The sequence below is a fragment of the Sinocyclocheilus grahami genome, unplaced genomic scaffold (assembly GCF_001515645.1).
Source record: "Sinocyclocheilus grahami isolate Dianchi unplaced genomic scaffold, SAMN03320097.WGS_v1.1 scaffold37.1, whole genome shotgun sequence".
In the NCBI taxonomy this organism is placed as follows: Eukaryota; Metazoa; Chordata; class Actinopteri; order Cypriniformes; family Cyprinidae; genus Sinocyclocheilus; species Sinocyclocheilus grahami.
The window spans coordinates 4,740,267-4,756,993 of record NW_015505216.1 but is presented as its reverse complement, the minus strand read 5'-3'; the positions used below and the strand labels follow the sequence as shown (position 1 = coordinate 4,756,993).

Here is a 16,727-nt window from a genome sequence, read left to right as displayed (position 1 = left end):
TATTCAAGCCACACAGGATATCATTCAAGGCTTAACAGTGTCTGCGGGGGCTTTACACATTGAACCAGAAATTATATTTCAGCTGTGCTTCACATCAAATCATAAAACAAATTACAGGACAAAACTGCAGGGCACAGGATGAATTTAAAACAAAAATAAATGCAAAGTGAATTGACAGTCTGTGCATCTGAATAAAATTATATTTCAATTCATAGCATCTTTGGATCTCCTTGACCTTAGTTATTGAAACAATAATAAAGTGACCAACTTCAAGAACCTTTCAGAAGTTCAGAAAATTGTCTCTAAAAAGGAAAGAAAACAGGAAATCCTACAATAAAAAAAAGTCAAGTTTAATGGCAAAGGGGCTACTTGAGGCGTTTTTTAACGGTAGCCACATCAGTCATGCTACATACAAGTCACTCCTTGATATCCCTGCTTCTGTGACCAGTGATATGAGGTATAAATACATCAGCTGTGATGATTTCATTTTAGCCATCACACTCCTCATTAATGTGATTATTATTACTACCATTATTGTGAACAGAGTACCCCAACCTTCCTAAATGAGTCCTAGTGGTCTGTTTGTGTTCCCTAAGGGCCGTCTGCCTGTCAAACAATCTTGCATGTGGTTCTGTCCTTTTGGGGATCGGTAGGTAAAACACATGAAAGGAGGAACAACATTAGATGACAGCAATTCAAGGACAGTGTAACAGCAGCCAACAGTGCTGATGGAAGACAGTTTTTGATCGTTTAAAAAATCAAAATTACAATAATACTTGTACAGTACAAAATCAAACATATAAAAATGTAGTTCAAGGTAATACTTTGCCCTGCATGCACACTGGAATAAGTTTTCTGAATTCCTGTTCAGTCAGTATATTTAGGACCAATACTATATAAATTACTAAGAGCGGGACTTTTTACAAGTCGCCTCTGGTAAAAGGCTTGGTACAACAGGGACCATTTTAACACAAAGCCCATTTTCCCCAACCAAATACTTTTGAAATAAAACAACAAGGAGAAGAAAAATCCCCCTCTATAACCTGCCCTACATCCATGAGAAGCTGGGAATAAAATATAAAAAAAGACACCCTACGCTCCCACCCCAAGAAAACCCCACCCTTAATTCCAGCAAACACGTCCCATTGAAACTAGTTTTCCATAAGAAAGACCTCGTCGTTGGTCTTGTCAACGTAATCTACGCTTCCTAAAATGAATCCCGCCCCTTTTCTGTCCACTGCCCCCTTTTAAAAACAGCATGTCAGTTACACAGTTCACATTCTGTGTGATCAGCCTGGGTAGTTTCATTCACCGGGTAAAATAAACAGGATCAAAAAAGTGCTAAATGGGATTCTTTCTGACGAAGAAGGGAAAGGAGGAGTGGACGGAGGGAGAAAGGGATGAGCAAGCCAGATAGGTGCAGAAGAATCCCATGATCTGGCCTGTGCCAAGAGGCACTTACACGCTCGCATGCAGCGCCCTCTAGTGTATAGCCCTTGGCTTCGCAATCCAAGGGAAAAAAAGAAGGACAGGGCGAAGGGGGGTTGGTTATGTGTTGTCAGTCACAGGCCTCCCTTCACAAACTCAATCCCTCTTTATCTCCCTCCAAGTCACCTGCCAGTCTCAAGAAAGAGTATATGTTATTTTACATACAGATATTCTTATAAATATATATTTATATATATATATATATGGCCCTTACTGAAAGAGAATGGGAGCATTTCACATTGACATAAAAGTACCATAATCTCTATACAGCTCAGTGGAAAGTGGTGTCAGTGTAATTTAACAGGCAGCGCTTTAGTCTTCTACTTGCTGCGCTTATTCAGAAGAATTTTAAAAAAAAATCTCCTGAAAAAGCTCTTTGTATTTGCAAAACGTCTGTCTCTTGGATGAATGCTTGCTACCCTTCTGGATTTGCCGTCCACACGTTTTCCTGAGTAATACTTGAATCATTGTAACAGACGATTTCAGTTCTAGGCAACTCCCTGCCATTGCTTTTTCATAGTTATTTTTACACGCTTGTGAAGTCAATTGCTAAAATGTATGTGAATGACTTTTGGAAAAAAGTAAGCAGAACTAATTTCACTTGCGTTTTCGTCTATTGATCAACAGAGCAGAACTAAAAGTCTACGCAGCATTTCCGAAGGAAATTAAAAAAAAGAAGAACGTAATAATGGGAAATGCATTGCAGGCCAAAGGAGAGTGAAATTTCATATGGACATAATGGCAGTGAGGAAAAACATTACTTAAAAACATGACAATTTCATTGAAGTAGGAGAACTAAATAACAATAACAATAATAATAACAATATTATTAATAACAATAATAATAATAATAACAACAACAATAAAGATAGCATGACAAAATAAAAATAGGGAACCTCCATCTGAGCATCTAGGCACAGGAGCCCATTCACCTGTAGCTTTGGCTTGTTGGGGTTTTGGAGCCACTGCTGACTGGGTTGCTGGCATCAGCCAAGAGACTGCTATACCCTGAGAATTCGGAGACGGATGTCTGTAAGCGGTGAGTCACCTCTCCCCCCGAGTCACTGCTGAAGGCCAGGGACACTCTGCCCCCTTTAAACTGCGCCCCGAAAGCCTGGGCAAAGTTCTCGATCTGATAAGGAGCCTTGGCTGGGTCCAGCATGGCCAAGTCCTGGGACGCAGCCAGGGAGAATCCTCCAGTAGTGGCTGCGGCTCCGTTTTTCGGCCCTTGCGGTTCCTTCCGACCACCCAGGTCAGGAGGCTGAGGTGTGATCTGGTAGGCGTTGGTGTTGGGGGTGTGTGTAGGTGGTGGAGGGGAGGTGTGCTGCTTGTCCAGCTGTTCAGTGAGCTCCTGGGAAGGTGTGAGCTGCTGCGTGTGTACAGACGGCTCCAGGCCGCTCAAGTGGAAGCCCGTTGGAGGCGACGAGCCCTCGAGGAGACCAAAGTGGGACTTTGGCACAGACAAAAGAGAGGGTGATGATGAGACAGGTTGAGAGAACGAGTACTCGAGAGGTGAGGAAATATACACATGCTTGTCTGACAAAAGCGGGCTAGGGCCTGTAAATGGTCCCGAGGTAGTCACGGCAGAACCAGGACTGGAACCCAACGGGAAGCTTGCACTGTGACTGGTCCTCTCTAGTGCCTGTAGGAGAAAACGTGAGTACTCATGCATGATTACGGCTTTGGGACTCGACGGGGCACCCTCGGTTCCCAGCGGGTCTGCAACATCTGTGGTGGCTAGCTGGAGCTCGACGTGATGGGGATCGGTGATGTCGAAGGTCACGTCAGGCTTGTGACCGTAGTGGTCTAACAAGCTCTGGAGAACCTCATCTGGGATACCAGACTTGTCCTGCTTTATATCTCCCAGAGGGGACGAGTCCAGGAGGCCCAGTGCGGCGTCGCCATCTAGGACCCCAGAAACGACCCCCTGGATGACCGTCGGCTGCGACTGCAGGTGACTGACGCCTACGTCGTAGTCTGAAGCTCCAGAAGCAGCGCCCCCATTGTTCGGCACATGGAGGTATCGCCTCTTCTTCAGAAACTGCATGGCATCATCATAGTTACTGCTGTTGGGACAAACTTTGGCCCCTGGACCTGGAAGAAGACCGAGGCTGTCCAAGCCTCCTCCTGCAGGCAACTCCATGCCTCCTGGCTTGGATTGATCCATGGGGTGCGTATTCTTCTCTAGGGACTTCCTGTTCCCCTTCTTAAAGGCCATCTTGGGAGCCCGGCCGTGTTCACCATGCATGCTGGGGCCTGGCTGGACTGAAGATGAAGTTGTTGATACCCCAAAGTCATGCACCCCGTAACCATCCGCCCCCTGACTATGCATCGCACCCATAGACCCGGATGACTTTTTACGTTTTCGGTCAACCCCCTCACCAGCATTTTTTGTCTTGCCCCGTTTGCGGCTGGGCATAGCTGCATTTCCCTGAGAGATTCCGTAGCTGCCGTGTTCTCCGTCGCCTGCTGAGCCCAACACGTGCTCTGCTCCATCCACACCCATTTTAATGACATCTCCACACGTCCGCTTGTGCTTCAGCAACCGGTCCGTTCTGGAAAAATACTAAAGAAGGAACACAAGTGTGAGAACACAGTGCTGCTAAACAGAAAGGGTTGAAACTCGTGCATGAAACGCACCTGTTGGCAGGTGTCACACTTATATGGCTTTTCTCCACTATGAGTTCTCTTGTGTCTTTCCATGTGATACTTCTGAATAAAACGCATGTTGCACTGGTCACAGCTGAATGGCTTCTCTCCTGGAAACCAGACATCCATGAAAGGAAAGATAAGTTGTGGACCAAACAAATTTGGTTTGCAAATTTTATAATAAAAACAGAAGGTGCTTGTGAAGCATGATCGACATCTTGCTAACAAATAAGCCAGATATGAGGAAATGAAAGCTGAAGTTGGTGTGAACTTGAGGAACTTACCACTGTGGATCTTCTCGTGTCTCTGTAAGAGGTATTTCTGAATGAAGCTCATGTTACACTGAGTGCAGCGGAAAGGCCTCTCACCTGTAAAGGACATGCAGTGTCAATCATTGACGTGTTTATAGTGACTACAGAGGCAGCAATATATCATGATGGTTTTTAATGGCCAACCCCAAGTATGAATAAAATAATTGTATCAATTACAACTGAATCTAAAGTATAAAGTAGCAAACCTATTTGGCTGCTGTTAAAATAGTGGTTCAAACTTTTTGACTCCAAGGGCCTTGGTTTGTACAAAATACTTTTTTGTTAAAATATACATACACACACACACACACACATACATACATATATATATATATATATATATATATATAAGGGCTGCCAAATTGATTAATCACATCCAAAATAAAAGTTTGTTTGTTTACATGATGTGTGTGTACTGTGTATATTTATATGTATATTATATAAATACACACACATATATGTATATATTTAAGAAATATATGTAATATATATATATATATTTATATTTATATTAGTGTTGTCAAAAGACCCGGTATTTCGGTACCAAGTCGGTACTAAAAAAATGAAAACGTTACGGTACCAGGTTTTTTTACCCGGTCCTTGATGCCCTATGATTGAAATAAACATCGCCGTTAGCGTATACGTAGTTAATCGTTAGCATAAGCGCGGCTAACGCTAATATAATGAGCATTAGAATTAATTTTGTTCAAAATTATTTCTGTTAACTATTTAATGCTCCTATAACTTTTATTACTGTAAAAAAACAGGAGGACATAATGGGTATTTACTATTTTAACACACCAGAGGCTTTTAAATGGAACTGTGTAACCAAAATATGCGTGTTAGAGAATGTACAAATGTATGGTAAACAGTGTTTATGTCATATCAGTCCTTCAGAAAAAGTGTTTATTTTTTGTTTTGTTTTTTTAGTTAGTTGTAATTCTTGTATCTCTCTAGCAGGTTTTAAAAGCCCTTTAAAATTAAATATGAACAGTTTGGATTAAATAAAAGTACAGTCAAATTGTATCTCCTGTATAGACTTTACTGTACAATGTTAGATCTAGTAACATCTTACAGTGAGTGAACAATATATTTTTTAAACATGAATTAATGTTTGTGAATGTTATTTAATACAAACACTTGATCATTCATGTTTGTTCATTGTGCATTAAATAATTTTAACAGATTGAACTTTGAAATCAACCCTAAGAATAATAATTGCCATATAACTATTTATTGTTAGGTCATGTTATCTAACAAATAAAATCTTATTGTAAAGTGTTTTTAATACTACAGTTTCCATCTATTTGATATAAACTTAATATTTGTAATCTTATCTAAATGTATTATAAAAGCTGAGGTTTGTTATTTCCTGAAAAGTTATATTTTAGCTGGTGTCAGTGATCTTATGTTGCATTTGGTCAGACTCAGCCCATTGCTTTACTTAAGTATATTATATTTTCCTCTTACAGCTGCAGACTGAGGACGATCCTGAAACACAGCAGCAAACCCTAAAACAGACAACAGTTTACAGATGTTTTTCAGTGGCAGCAGAACTATGACTAAACCTTTGGGTGAAACTTGTTTACTTTTTTCATACTTATTTAAAATTGTTTCAAGTTTTTCCACAAGTAATATAAGTATAAAGAATGGCATTGGTTTTGTACATTTAATTTTTGTTTAACGTTATTAATAAAAAATGTTGTTCAATTAGCATGTTTTTGTGTTTTGCTTTGGTACCGAAATTGGTACCGAGAACCGTGGATTTTCACTGGTATTGGTACCGAATACTGACATTTTGGTACAGTGACAACACTAATTTATATATATATATATATTTATATATCTGATTGGCTGATAAGAGTGCGATATTACAGTGATAACAGAGCTCCTCCAACAGTTTCACCATTTGTGCTTTCAGTCCGCTTGCCGTTTTTCTCACAGCGAGTGTCATGGCAGATGCCCAGATCTACCATCATTTAAAAATAATACTGTTTTTGTGTTACGGAATGTAGTTTTTTTGGGCATATATATATATATATATATATATATATATAGCTCTTTCGCAAACCTATTTTCATGACAAATCATTTTAAATCTTTAAGAAATGATTCAAACAGTTTATCCAAGTAAGCAACATCTTTGTGTAATACAAAAATAGTTTTGCACTTTTGTGAACTTGACAAACCAGCTATTTCAGAATACAATTACCCATAATCTCTACTTAATACTGGCTGTTAATCCTTGGAACAAATTGTTTGCGATGACACCGTGTGCAAAGGCCAATCTCTACTAACATATGCACGCTCTTTTGTGTAAGTGTAAACGCATGCTGACCTGTGTGTATAAGCACATGTCTGCGTAAATGATAGGAGCTCCGGAACGCTGCATTGCAGTGCTCACAGATGTGCGGTTTGGAGTTTGGAGACAAGCTCCCTCCATCTGGATCCAGCATCATTGACTGCAGAGAAAACTATTTTCAGCATTAGACAACACTAATATTATTTTATGAAGGGAAATCCTTTTTAAATTTTAACAATAAGCGTAGCAGTGAATAATAAATACGTTTTATGTTAATGAAGTGTTTGTTTGCACCTTCGACTCTCCTCGTTTCCTTCGTGACTTGCCCTCCTGTCCCTCGCCATTTGACCTTCGACCTTTCCTCCCTGAGGATTCCTTTACCAGCCGTCCTGACAGCTGGAAGGATAACAAAGACAGAATGGGATTCAGAGCAGACTAAATAAAAGACCACAAAATCCCATTCATTCACACAACATTTGTGAAGCAAAAATCGTTTTTTCATTTTGTATGCATGGCATATTGAGACTCATGTTGTGTGAATGAGAGAGACTCTGTGCCTTTGATTTTTGGGGGGATTTTTTTGGGGGAAACAAACCCAGATACAGAAATCAGACACAACTCTATAATATGCACATACTAGATGAGAGACTAGTTTGAATATTAAAAGTATTGGCTAATGTGTATGTGGCAGAAGGCAGGGTGGAAAATCTATGAAAATTTATGAGCCTCTATATCTATCCCTGGAGAATCAATGACGCTTTCCCTTTTTCACGTCCATCTATGGAAAAACACCATGCTGATTATTGACCAGCTGCACATCTGAATATGGTCTCACATTTGGGCAGTATAAAACAACAGATCGGCGAGAAACACACACACAAAACCTGTGTTGAATGGAGATTAAAATATGAATTGTCCATGTGACACTCATTGTCCTTCTGAAGGCTATGGCATATTTGACAAAAGAGAAAACTAGAGCAAGAAAGATATGAAATTTTAAATTGCACCCATGGCTAGCCAAAACAAATTTTACTCTTTTGCTCTAGTCTGATGTCTTTAAAATGACCTCTCCTTTAACAGAAAAAAGCATGAGGAAGAGCAACTGGGATAGATTAAATCCAACCAACCAGAAAACAAAAGACAGAACAAAGACATCTTGCGTGTTACTTCTTGGCGTGCTGCTAGAAATAATCACGAATTAGCATGAGTCATCATTTTATTAAAGTAATCACAGCTGCCTTTGGCTACTGCACAAAGACAGAGCCAGATGCAGTGTCTCAATGCTTCAGCCTGATTTCCTTTCAGTCGTCGGTGCGGATGAGATGATCAATAAACCCTTATAATGATTAAATGGGTTCACTGCCCTTATAACCTCGGAAAGGACTTAATTATCACAGTATGAGAAGCAGAGGTGCTGTTTTGCATTTCCGCACACACAACTGCATGAGTCCTGCTGCATTTGACCTAGTCAAACCCCTCAATCATGCACAGAAATGGGATGACATCACTGACAGGAAGCACAATTAATTTCTGTCCTACAGTAATATTGTGGAATCTGCTTTCAGCTCGGCTTGGGATAGAGACTTCCACGGACCTTAAACACAAACCTGGCTTAATTTAAGAATCTAGGGAATTTGGAAATTTAGATATCAAAAGAAAAAATAGCAACAAAAAAACACCTATGCCCTCTAAAATTCAACAACCACTAGATCACTGATGCGGGACACCCAATGAATGAATAAATAAATAAATACATTTTTATAGGACTCTTGCTCAGGGTTGAGGCTGAAGGCCATTAGCTATATTATCTCTTAAATTCATAACTTGTGCTGTTATTGACTAGGGAAAACGCTATGATGCCTTATTAAATAACTGAGACTATATTATAATCTCGGAAACTCTTTCTTTAGTTTAGCACTAAAAGCTATGCAAGTGGGAAAAAGAAAAAGAAAAAAACATGACACACTATAAACGGCACTGTTTACTTAAAAAAAATTATATTCCACTAAAACTCAAAAATGTTTTCCCTTGTGAGACATCTTTTCCTTTAATAGAATAACTACATTCTTAAAAAATAAGGTTCCAAAAGGCAATGCCATTGAAAAACCATAGAACCATTTAGTGAACAGTTCTTCAAAGAACCATTCCTTTCCTTAGTGTGAAGAAAACTGTATAATCTAAAAGAACATTTTTCTATGGATATTCACAGGTTCCATTAATATTAAAGAACCTTTCACTTTCAGAGTGTAGTGCTATTGAAAGTAGGGAAGTTCAGTAAAATATGGAATCTAGGAAATCACACGATGAGGGTGCATTACCTTTTAATAACAGCACAAGTAATAAAAACATTCCTTTGTGTAATTACCAACCTGTCCAAATATATTTTTACAGACAGACATGGGCACACTTACGTTTCCCAGACTGAGGTCGTGCACCACCAGGTTCTGATGGTTGCCCAGCGAGACCTCCAGCAACTCTCCTCCACATCGTACTCCAGTTCCAGCTCCACCACCCGGGTAGAGAGGCAGCCTGTAATCATGTTCAGAGACCTTTTCCTGTTTAATGCCCATGGCATGAACGTAATCTCCCATGCTTCCCATCATCCCTCCTATGCCACCTCCACCACCCATGCCTCCAGCACTCATCCCTCCTCCTCCACAGTCCGGCGAGTCCCTCTCCTTCTTCAAGATCATCTCGTGGGGCTGCAGGTCAGCCATAACGGTTTGACTGGCCAGCCGGGTGAAGCTAGTAACAGGGGGCAGGTGACTGAACATGAGCATGCCTGGACCAAAGCCTGGCTCCATGCCCCCGTTAGAGCGGAGGAACTCATTGCCAAGTTTGTCCTGGATCAGGCTCATGTTGAAGGGGCAGGGCTCAGAGTGTTATCACACTGACGCTGATGCTGGAACAGGGGCGACGGGGTCTGCTTCAATGCAAGGCCACCTCACTCATCCTAAAGACATAAAAAGAGACCAAATAATGATTTGACAGTCTTTACATACATGAAGTGCTCACAACTGTGCCCTTCTGCAATTAGCCAAGTAGCGACACAATTATTTTTAATACGCAATGTACTGAGTAATAAATTAAAATAATTTTTATCTTTTTTTTTCCATTCACAAAATAATATAATAATATACAATAATACACAATACAGTTCAATACACTCACTAAAGATGCATTTATTTGAAATATTACTACAATTTAAAATAACTGTAAATACTTTAAAATGTAAGTTATTCCTATGATGGCAGTCTTCGCATAATCGTTCAGAAATTCTTATATGCTGATTTGGGGTTCAAGAAACATTTCTTATTATCAATGTTGAAAACAGTTGGATGATTAACATTTTTGTGGAAACAATTTTTTAAAAAATTTTTTCAGGAAAAACACAAAATTGTGAAATAAATGTTTGTTTGTTTTTACAGTCTAAGCCTTACTTAAATTAAATGTATCCTTTAATGCATAATGAATAAAAGTATTATTATTTTTAAATTATACTTGACCCCAAACAGTATACACACAAACATTATATATATGTGTGTGTGTGTGTGTGTGTGTGTGTGTCATTCTACTCTAGATATCAGTGTCAGCAATTTAAGAATTAACATTACAAATTCAATCCTGTCATTATTTTCGTATTTCCTTATTATTTTAAAGCTACGTTGCTAAGAACCAATACAATCTTGGCAAAACAATAGAAAAGTTATAAAAGCTGCAAGAGTGTGAATGTGCCATGGACAACCACGTCAGCCATGTTAGAGCTAAGACTCTGACTGCATATTACATCCTTCTGAGTGCTTTTGTAATTTGGAAAGTTTTCATTTCAGGTCTTTGAGGCTCCTCAAAACCAGGTCACTGTGACAAATGTGTGTGTCAAAACTATGAAAACTTCATGACGCTTGCCAAATTCATGGAAATCGTGAAGCATGTGATGCAAGCAAGTGATGTGCAGATCTTTGAAAACAAACTTAGAAGCAGTAGCCGTATGCTCTTTTGATCCAGCTAGTAAGTGCTTAACTGGATTAATCAGAGGTTTGTGGGTCAGACATAAAAAAACATGTCAACCTCTCTTCAGTGTATTGTGCTTGCCATTTCCTCCTTTTAACACACAAATAACAACTTACGGGAAACAATTCACTTATGACTTCCAATGAGAAGTAATGTTAAGTACCCATAAACATTAGGAGTAATTACAATAAGAGTGACGCAAACAGATCAACATTAGGCATTCACTTTCATTTAATGTGCTGCAGAAATAAATAAATAATACTTTATTTTTTCAAAAGCACACATGCACAAGACATCTCAAACTCATTTTGCCCAGATTTTTAAGATTGACCATTGATTATGTATGTTTTCGCATTTTGCAGAAGTTTGAATTTTTCTATTTTCAAGGTGAAATTTTTTTTGTTCTAAAATTATTTACACATGCACAGACTTTAAGATATCATATGCAAAACAAACCGCCTGGTGTTTGCTCACACGCTCTTATTTTTGAACGTTAAGAGCATGTTATAAATATAAACACAGATGCTGTGCCCTGTGAACCCGTCTAGCATTAGGAATATTAGTGGATTGTGGCCTGTAGAACATTCCTCTAAAACTTTTAAGTCCAGTGCAACGTGTGTGTTTGTGTGCGTGTGAGAGAGAGAGACATTTGTTATTAGGCCTACATCTATCAGTTGTGGTGATTATTTTATATGCAAGTATCATCATCTTTGAGGTCTGAAGACTGGACATCCTGCTCTGACTAATTATGCTTTTCTACAATTGACAAACAGATTGTTGCAAATGCAAATTTACAAATTTAACCCGTCAGTAATGACCTAATCTACAACCAATCAGTAATGATACTGATTCAAGTTTGGCAAACCTTAAGCACTCAAAACTTAATTTCAAGACTGAAAGTAATGACTCTGACTGAGTCAGATGATGATTCAGTAACTGCTCTGAATTATCTAGTGTACATATACATACCAGCATACAAGTCTCAGTTTGTTTGTTGATTGGATTAGACTGGTTGTACCATACATCGGTTAAAACTATAGGGAGACCTTTTACATTATAAGGTTACAATTAGGCATAACAACTTAACCCAAACTTAAATTTAATTGCTATTTATTTTTAAATAGATGATCAACACTCAACTTAAAAAAATAATTAATAAATTGTATGCAAACATGTAAATTGCACATAATGCAGTTTTTAAATTAACTTATAAATAATACAATTTCTAAGTTATTTGTTAAAATATATTCAATTACGTTCATCATTACAAGCAGGAAGCACCGACTGCGAGAGACATGTCTCCAATGAGAAGAAGAGGTGACTGATGCTGGTGGTTAGGCTACTGCAGTGGTTCTCAAACCTCTCCATGAAGTACCCCCAGCACTGCACATTTTGTATGTCTCCCTCTATCTGACACACCCACTTCAGCTAATTGCTATTTATTTTTAAATAGATGATCAACACTCAACTTAAAAAAATAATTAATAAATTGTATGCAAACATGTAAATTGCACATAATGCAGTTTTTAAATTAACTTATAAATAATACAATTTCTAAGTTATTTGTTAAAATATATTCAATTACGTTCATCATTACAAGCAGGAAGCACCGACTGCGAGAGACATGTCTCCGATGAGAAGAAGAGGTGACTGATGCTGGTGGTTAGGCTACTGCAGTGGTTCTCAAACCTCTCCATGAAGTACCCACAGCACTGCACATTTTGTATGTCTCCCTCTATCTGACACACCCACTTCAGCTCTTGCAGTCTCCACTAATGAGCTGATGAGTTAAATCAGGTGTGATAGATGAGGGAGATATACAAAATGTTAAGGACTGGGGGTACTCCAGGACAGGTTTGAGAACCACTGGGCTACTGTATGATGATTGAAATCGCGAAATGGCTTCAAACCATTAGTAAATAAACTGCAGAATGTTATATTTTCTGATGCACGCACGAATTGCATGTATTCTGACAGCGCTGCACGAGCTCGCGGCACCAGGATTCAAAGTCCAAAACACGAGGAAAATCTGAGCTGAACTTGTTACTCGTCAGTTGCTCAGTAACATTTTTGTGAATTTTGTGCTACTAGCCAAATGGGTGCCCTAAGCATAATTGTATTGTTGTGCCCCCTCCCCAAAATATTATGGAAGTTAAAAAAAACACCTCCTATAGGGGTCAAAATAGAACTTTAATAAAATATAAAAGTAAATAACTAAATTTTATTTTTTACTAATTACAACTGTAGCTAGACAGTTGCCTTGATTTTACTAAAATATTTGTCTGATTGATTTTATAGTCTCAAGCATTCAGAAATGACAAAAGAAAATTGTACTTTTTACAGTTTTACTTCGATAAAGCCAAGGATTCGTTTTGTAAGGGTTGTGATGTCCACATGTTTTTGTTGAAGAAATTATAGAGGCAAGCATTTCTATCGCACAAAAGGTGGCCACAATTAAAGATTAAGTGGATATTTGAATTAAATGTTTGGTCAATATTAAAGAAGGATTTGATCATCCTGTAAGTGTTAAAACAGCCATTTGGCGCCCTTTGCAATAATGTACATAAATTGTTTATTTATTATGCATTTTAACAGTGTTATTCAATGAAACCATACAATTATTATTAACCAATAATTGTTGCATCATTGTTTTTATATAATGCATTGTATGACATTTTAAAGGTTGCTGATCGCTTAGGTCTGTTTTTATTACCAATAAAATATTAGGCCTATCTGAATTCTTCGTACATTATTATTTGAAGCGATTTGAAGTATCGAAACCATCGTTAATTTGTGGTTACCATTGCTACAAGAACCATGTTTGTTTGTTTTTTTGTTTTTGTCGTAGCAAAATTATGGTTAATATTCGTAAGGGAACATATTAACTCAGAGAATATTAAGGCAGATGCGGCGGTGATATTATTACCGACATTAAAACACGTAATTAACTTCAACATCCAAAAAAGTTTCACAGGATTATAAACATACCTAAAAGTGATGCACGCGCTTCATCAGCCTTTTTTCTTTTTCTTGTCTCGGCGCCGGACTACTGATGTGTTTTCCCTGGCATAGTTGTCCATCAGTTATGATCATTTGCAGTCAGCCGCAAACATGAGGTGAGAGCGAGCGCGGATGCGAGAATTGCACGTCACGTGTGCCTGTCTACTGCGTTCACCGTAAAACGCGTTTTTTTATAATCATGTATAATGTTCATGTTTATATTTTTATTTACGTGTATGTTAATTAATATAGAACAAAAGTTTTTTTGTTTTTTTTTGAGCAAATGGGATGGTGCCCCCCTGGAAGTTGGTGCCCTACGCAAACTGCGTACTCTGCGTAGAGGGAGCGGCGGTGCTGAATGTGACAATGTGATTCGTGCGACAAACATCTTCCCAAATTCGTAATGAGAATCATTTATAAATCTGCATCCTGCGGGTTTCTGCCAAAATAAAAGCAGAGAAAAAGCAACAACTCCATCAACATTCATAAATGTTAGCATTGTAATTTTACTGTTGTTCCGTAAAATAAAAACACAATAATAATGATAATAATAATTACCCTACAACAGCTCTATTAATACATTTATTATAACATTCACACATGGTGGTCAAATTGGGATCTGTAATATATTGTAATGTTTTAAAAGAAGTCTCTTCTACTCAGCAAGGCTGCCTTTATTTGTACAGTAAAAAAAATACATGCCTGATTCAAGTCTCAAAAATGGCCAAAAAATATTATTTTACTAATTTATTCATTTTAAGTTAAATTGTGCTTTGTTGGTATAATGTCTGCTAAGTAAATATTTTTAAATAGTTGTTTTGTAATAGATTTTTTTATTTGAAAAGCAGGACAAAACAGTAAAAAGCACATTTTGGCTATTTAATTTATGCAATGGTGAATTTTTTTTTTGGCAAAATAGGCCTAGATGGGGGGAAAAATGCGAAAAACCGTGTTCGGTATTCGGCCCAGTGTTTCATTTTGTTCGGCTTCGGCCAAGAATTTTTATTTTGGTGCATCCCTAGTACAAACAAACCAAAAAACACTAAGACATTTCTCAAAATATCTTCTTTTATGTTACACCAAAGAAAGCAAGTCATACAGGTTTGGAGCGACACGAGGGTGAGTAAATGATGGCACTTTTCATTTTGGGTTGAACTATCCTTTTAACTGGAGCATTTTATTACTCATCATTGTCATTTAAAAGTTAAATGGAATAAAATGACCAAAAAAAGCTTCCCAATCAATTTATCATAGACCCCATAATAAAATTAAGTGGTTTTACAATTGTAAATGAGAGCTGGTATTTTGCAGAAATGTTTCCATGTAAATTATGACGAGCACTGTAGATTGGTTTCCACGTCTCACTCAATGTGTGTGTGTCCGCACATTTGTCCAGGGTGCATCGTGTTTCCGGGAAGTCAATGGCCAATTGCTCTTCTTTAGATTCCTGCACCATCCGATGATTCATACCAATTCATTTCCCCTTAAAAGGCTGCTAGATTGGATCTGAACCAGATGCTCTGGCATTAGTCAGAAACACGCCATCCGTGTCACTTCACATTCAAGGAGAAGATGAAGTCTAACCTCAAGAATCAATAGGAGCCCATTCAGGACAAGGAGAGTTCATGTCCAACATTTAATTATTAGATTCAAAACATGTCTATCTTTCCTGTGGTTCCACATTTGCTTATATAAAAAAAATGAGGTGGAATATGGGTAATGTTAGTGGCAGGATTCACAGTATGGTTAGGTTAAGGGTGGGTTTAGGATTAATGCCATTACAGCTGTAACCACAGAAATGAATTACATACGTAATTACATTCAGGTATTTTTTATATAAATACAACCTAGAACATGTGTACGCAGTAAGAGCACTGTATCAAACGATTAATTTAAATGTTAGTACATAGCAGTAAAAGACACTTAATATAAAGTGGGTCCAAATATATCGTGGAATAAAGAAATGCGAAATAAAGGAACACTTTGTCCTAGTAGAGGCGTCTTTTATCTCGTGTAACAGCACACAGCTCGCGTCTCTTTGTGTTGTGAGTGCGCGCAGACTGCACGCGACGCAGATGGTATGTAAATAGCTCGTGCATACGTTAGCCAACCGAGCTAGCTCATCAATCAGAGACATAAATCATTTATTTCACAAGCTCAAATCAAAGCGAGTCCCATCTCGGGACGCAGTGGCCACATTGGCCAGAGAAACAACACGACTCCGTGGCACGGGACCCTGAAGTCTATACTGTGGACGTGGGAGATTCAAGTTTTTGTTACTAAGGCAGGACCGTTATGGTGGGATCCATATTAATAACTGCATGCCGACTCACAAAGGGCCTCGCTGCTAACGCGCTAGCTATAGACGGCTAGCTAAGCGACGCTTAATAAATGAAGTACACTTGCGAAGTGTAGAGCATGGAAAGTGCACTCATATAATGACAAATATAATAAAAACATCTGCAATAATTAACTAAAAATCACTTTGCAAAGTCGAAATGTGCTTTTGTTTTACACAACAAGAAATGAAGACATATAGTATATGCACAATGGCATTGCTGCGAGAGCGACAGCGCTTAGCCATAATAAACACCCCCATGCAACTCCAACGAACAATTGATGCTCCGCGTCAAGCTACGCGGCTACATGCTACACTGCGTCGCTGCGCTGCGCTTTGTTGTCTGCCCCGCTTGCGTGCGCCTCTCCGGCGCTTCAAACTTCACGTAAAGCTGATCTCAGGGTTTCGCTTACCAGTGCATGTCCACCGTTGACTCTCTGTGTGTGTATTTTCCCCCCTCGATCGTTTCTTTTAACGTTCAGAGTCCAAACATTGTTCTCCCGCAGCTGCTGCGTTCCTCCATCTTGTCTGAGCGCGGGGAACTGTGGGTAGAGCCGACGGGTACTGCGAGGAGACAGACGCTGTGATCCAGGGCATTGGAGCAGCGTCCGATAGTGAACTATCGCACA

The 16,727-nt window shown here is 38.7% G+C and overlaps 1 protein-coding gene across 2 annotated transcripts; it reads right to left on the bottom strand.

Annotated features, from left to right (window-relative positions):
• Positions 1 to 16,727, bottom strand: LOC107581742 (zinc finger protein 281-like). Of its 2 annotated transcripts, XM_016267393.1 has the most exons (8): positions 16,512 to 16,727; positions 9,161 to 9,702; positions 7,044 to 7,145; positions 6,786 to 6,909; positions 4,422 to 4,505; positions 4,129 to 4,247; positions 2,421 to 4,054; positions 1 to 636 (listed from the first exon to the last, which is right to left on the bottom strand). In XM_016267393.1, exons 2-8 carry the CDS (start codon positions 9,605 to 9,607, stop codon positions 489 to 491), a joined length of 2,658 nt encoding a protein of 885 aa, XP_016122879.1. In that variant the 5' UTR covers positions 9,608 to 9,702; positions 16,512 to 16,727; the 3' UTR covers positions 1 to 488. The 2 variants fall into 2 exon arrangements, with proteins under 2 accessions (XP_016122879.1, XP_016122880.1); XM_016267394.1 differs by lacking the exon at positions 1 to 636 and having other exon boundaries at positions 1,966 to 4,054.

Excerpts from the sequence above, each read along its gene's own strand:
- LOC107581742 (XM_016267393.1), bottom strand. The coding sequence starts at position 9,607 with ATGAGCCTGATCCAGGACAAACTTGGCAATGAGTTCCTCCGCTCTAAC. Across the intron at positions 4,506-6,785 it reads ACATGTGCTTATACACACAG|GTGAGAGGCCTTTCCGCTGC; the intron begins GTCAGCATGCGT and ends TGTCCTTTACAG. Across the intron at positions 4,248-4,421 it reads ACACGAGAAGATCCACAGTG|GAGAGAAGCCATTCAGCTGT; the intron begins GTAAGTTCCTCA and ends TCTGGTTTCCAG.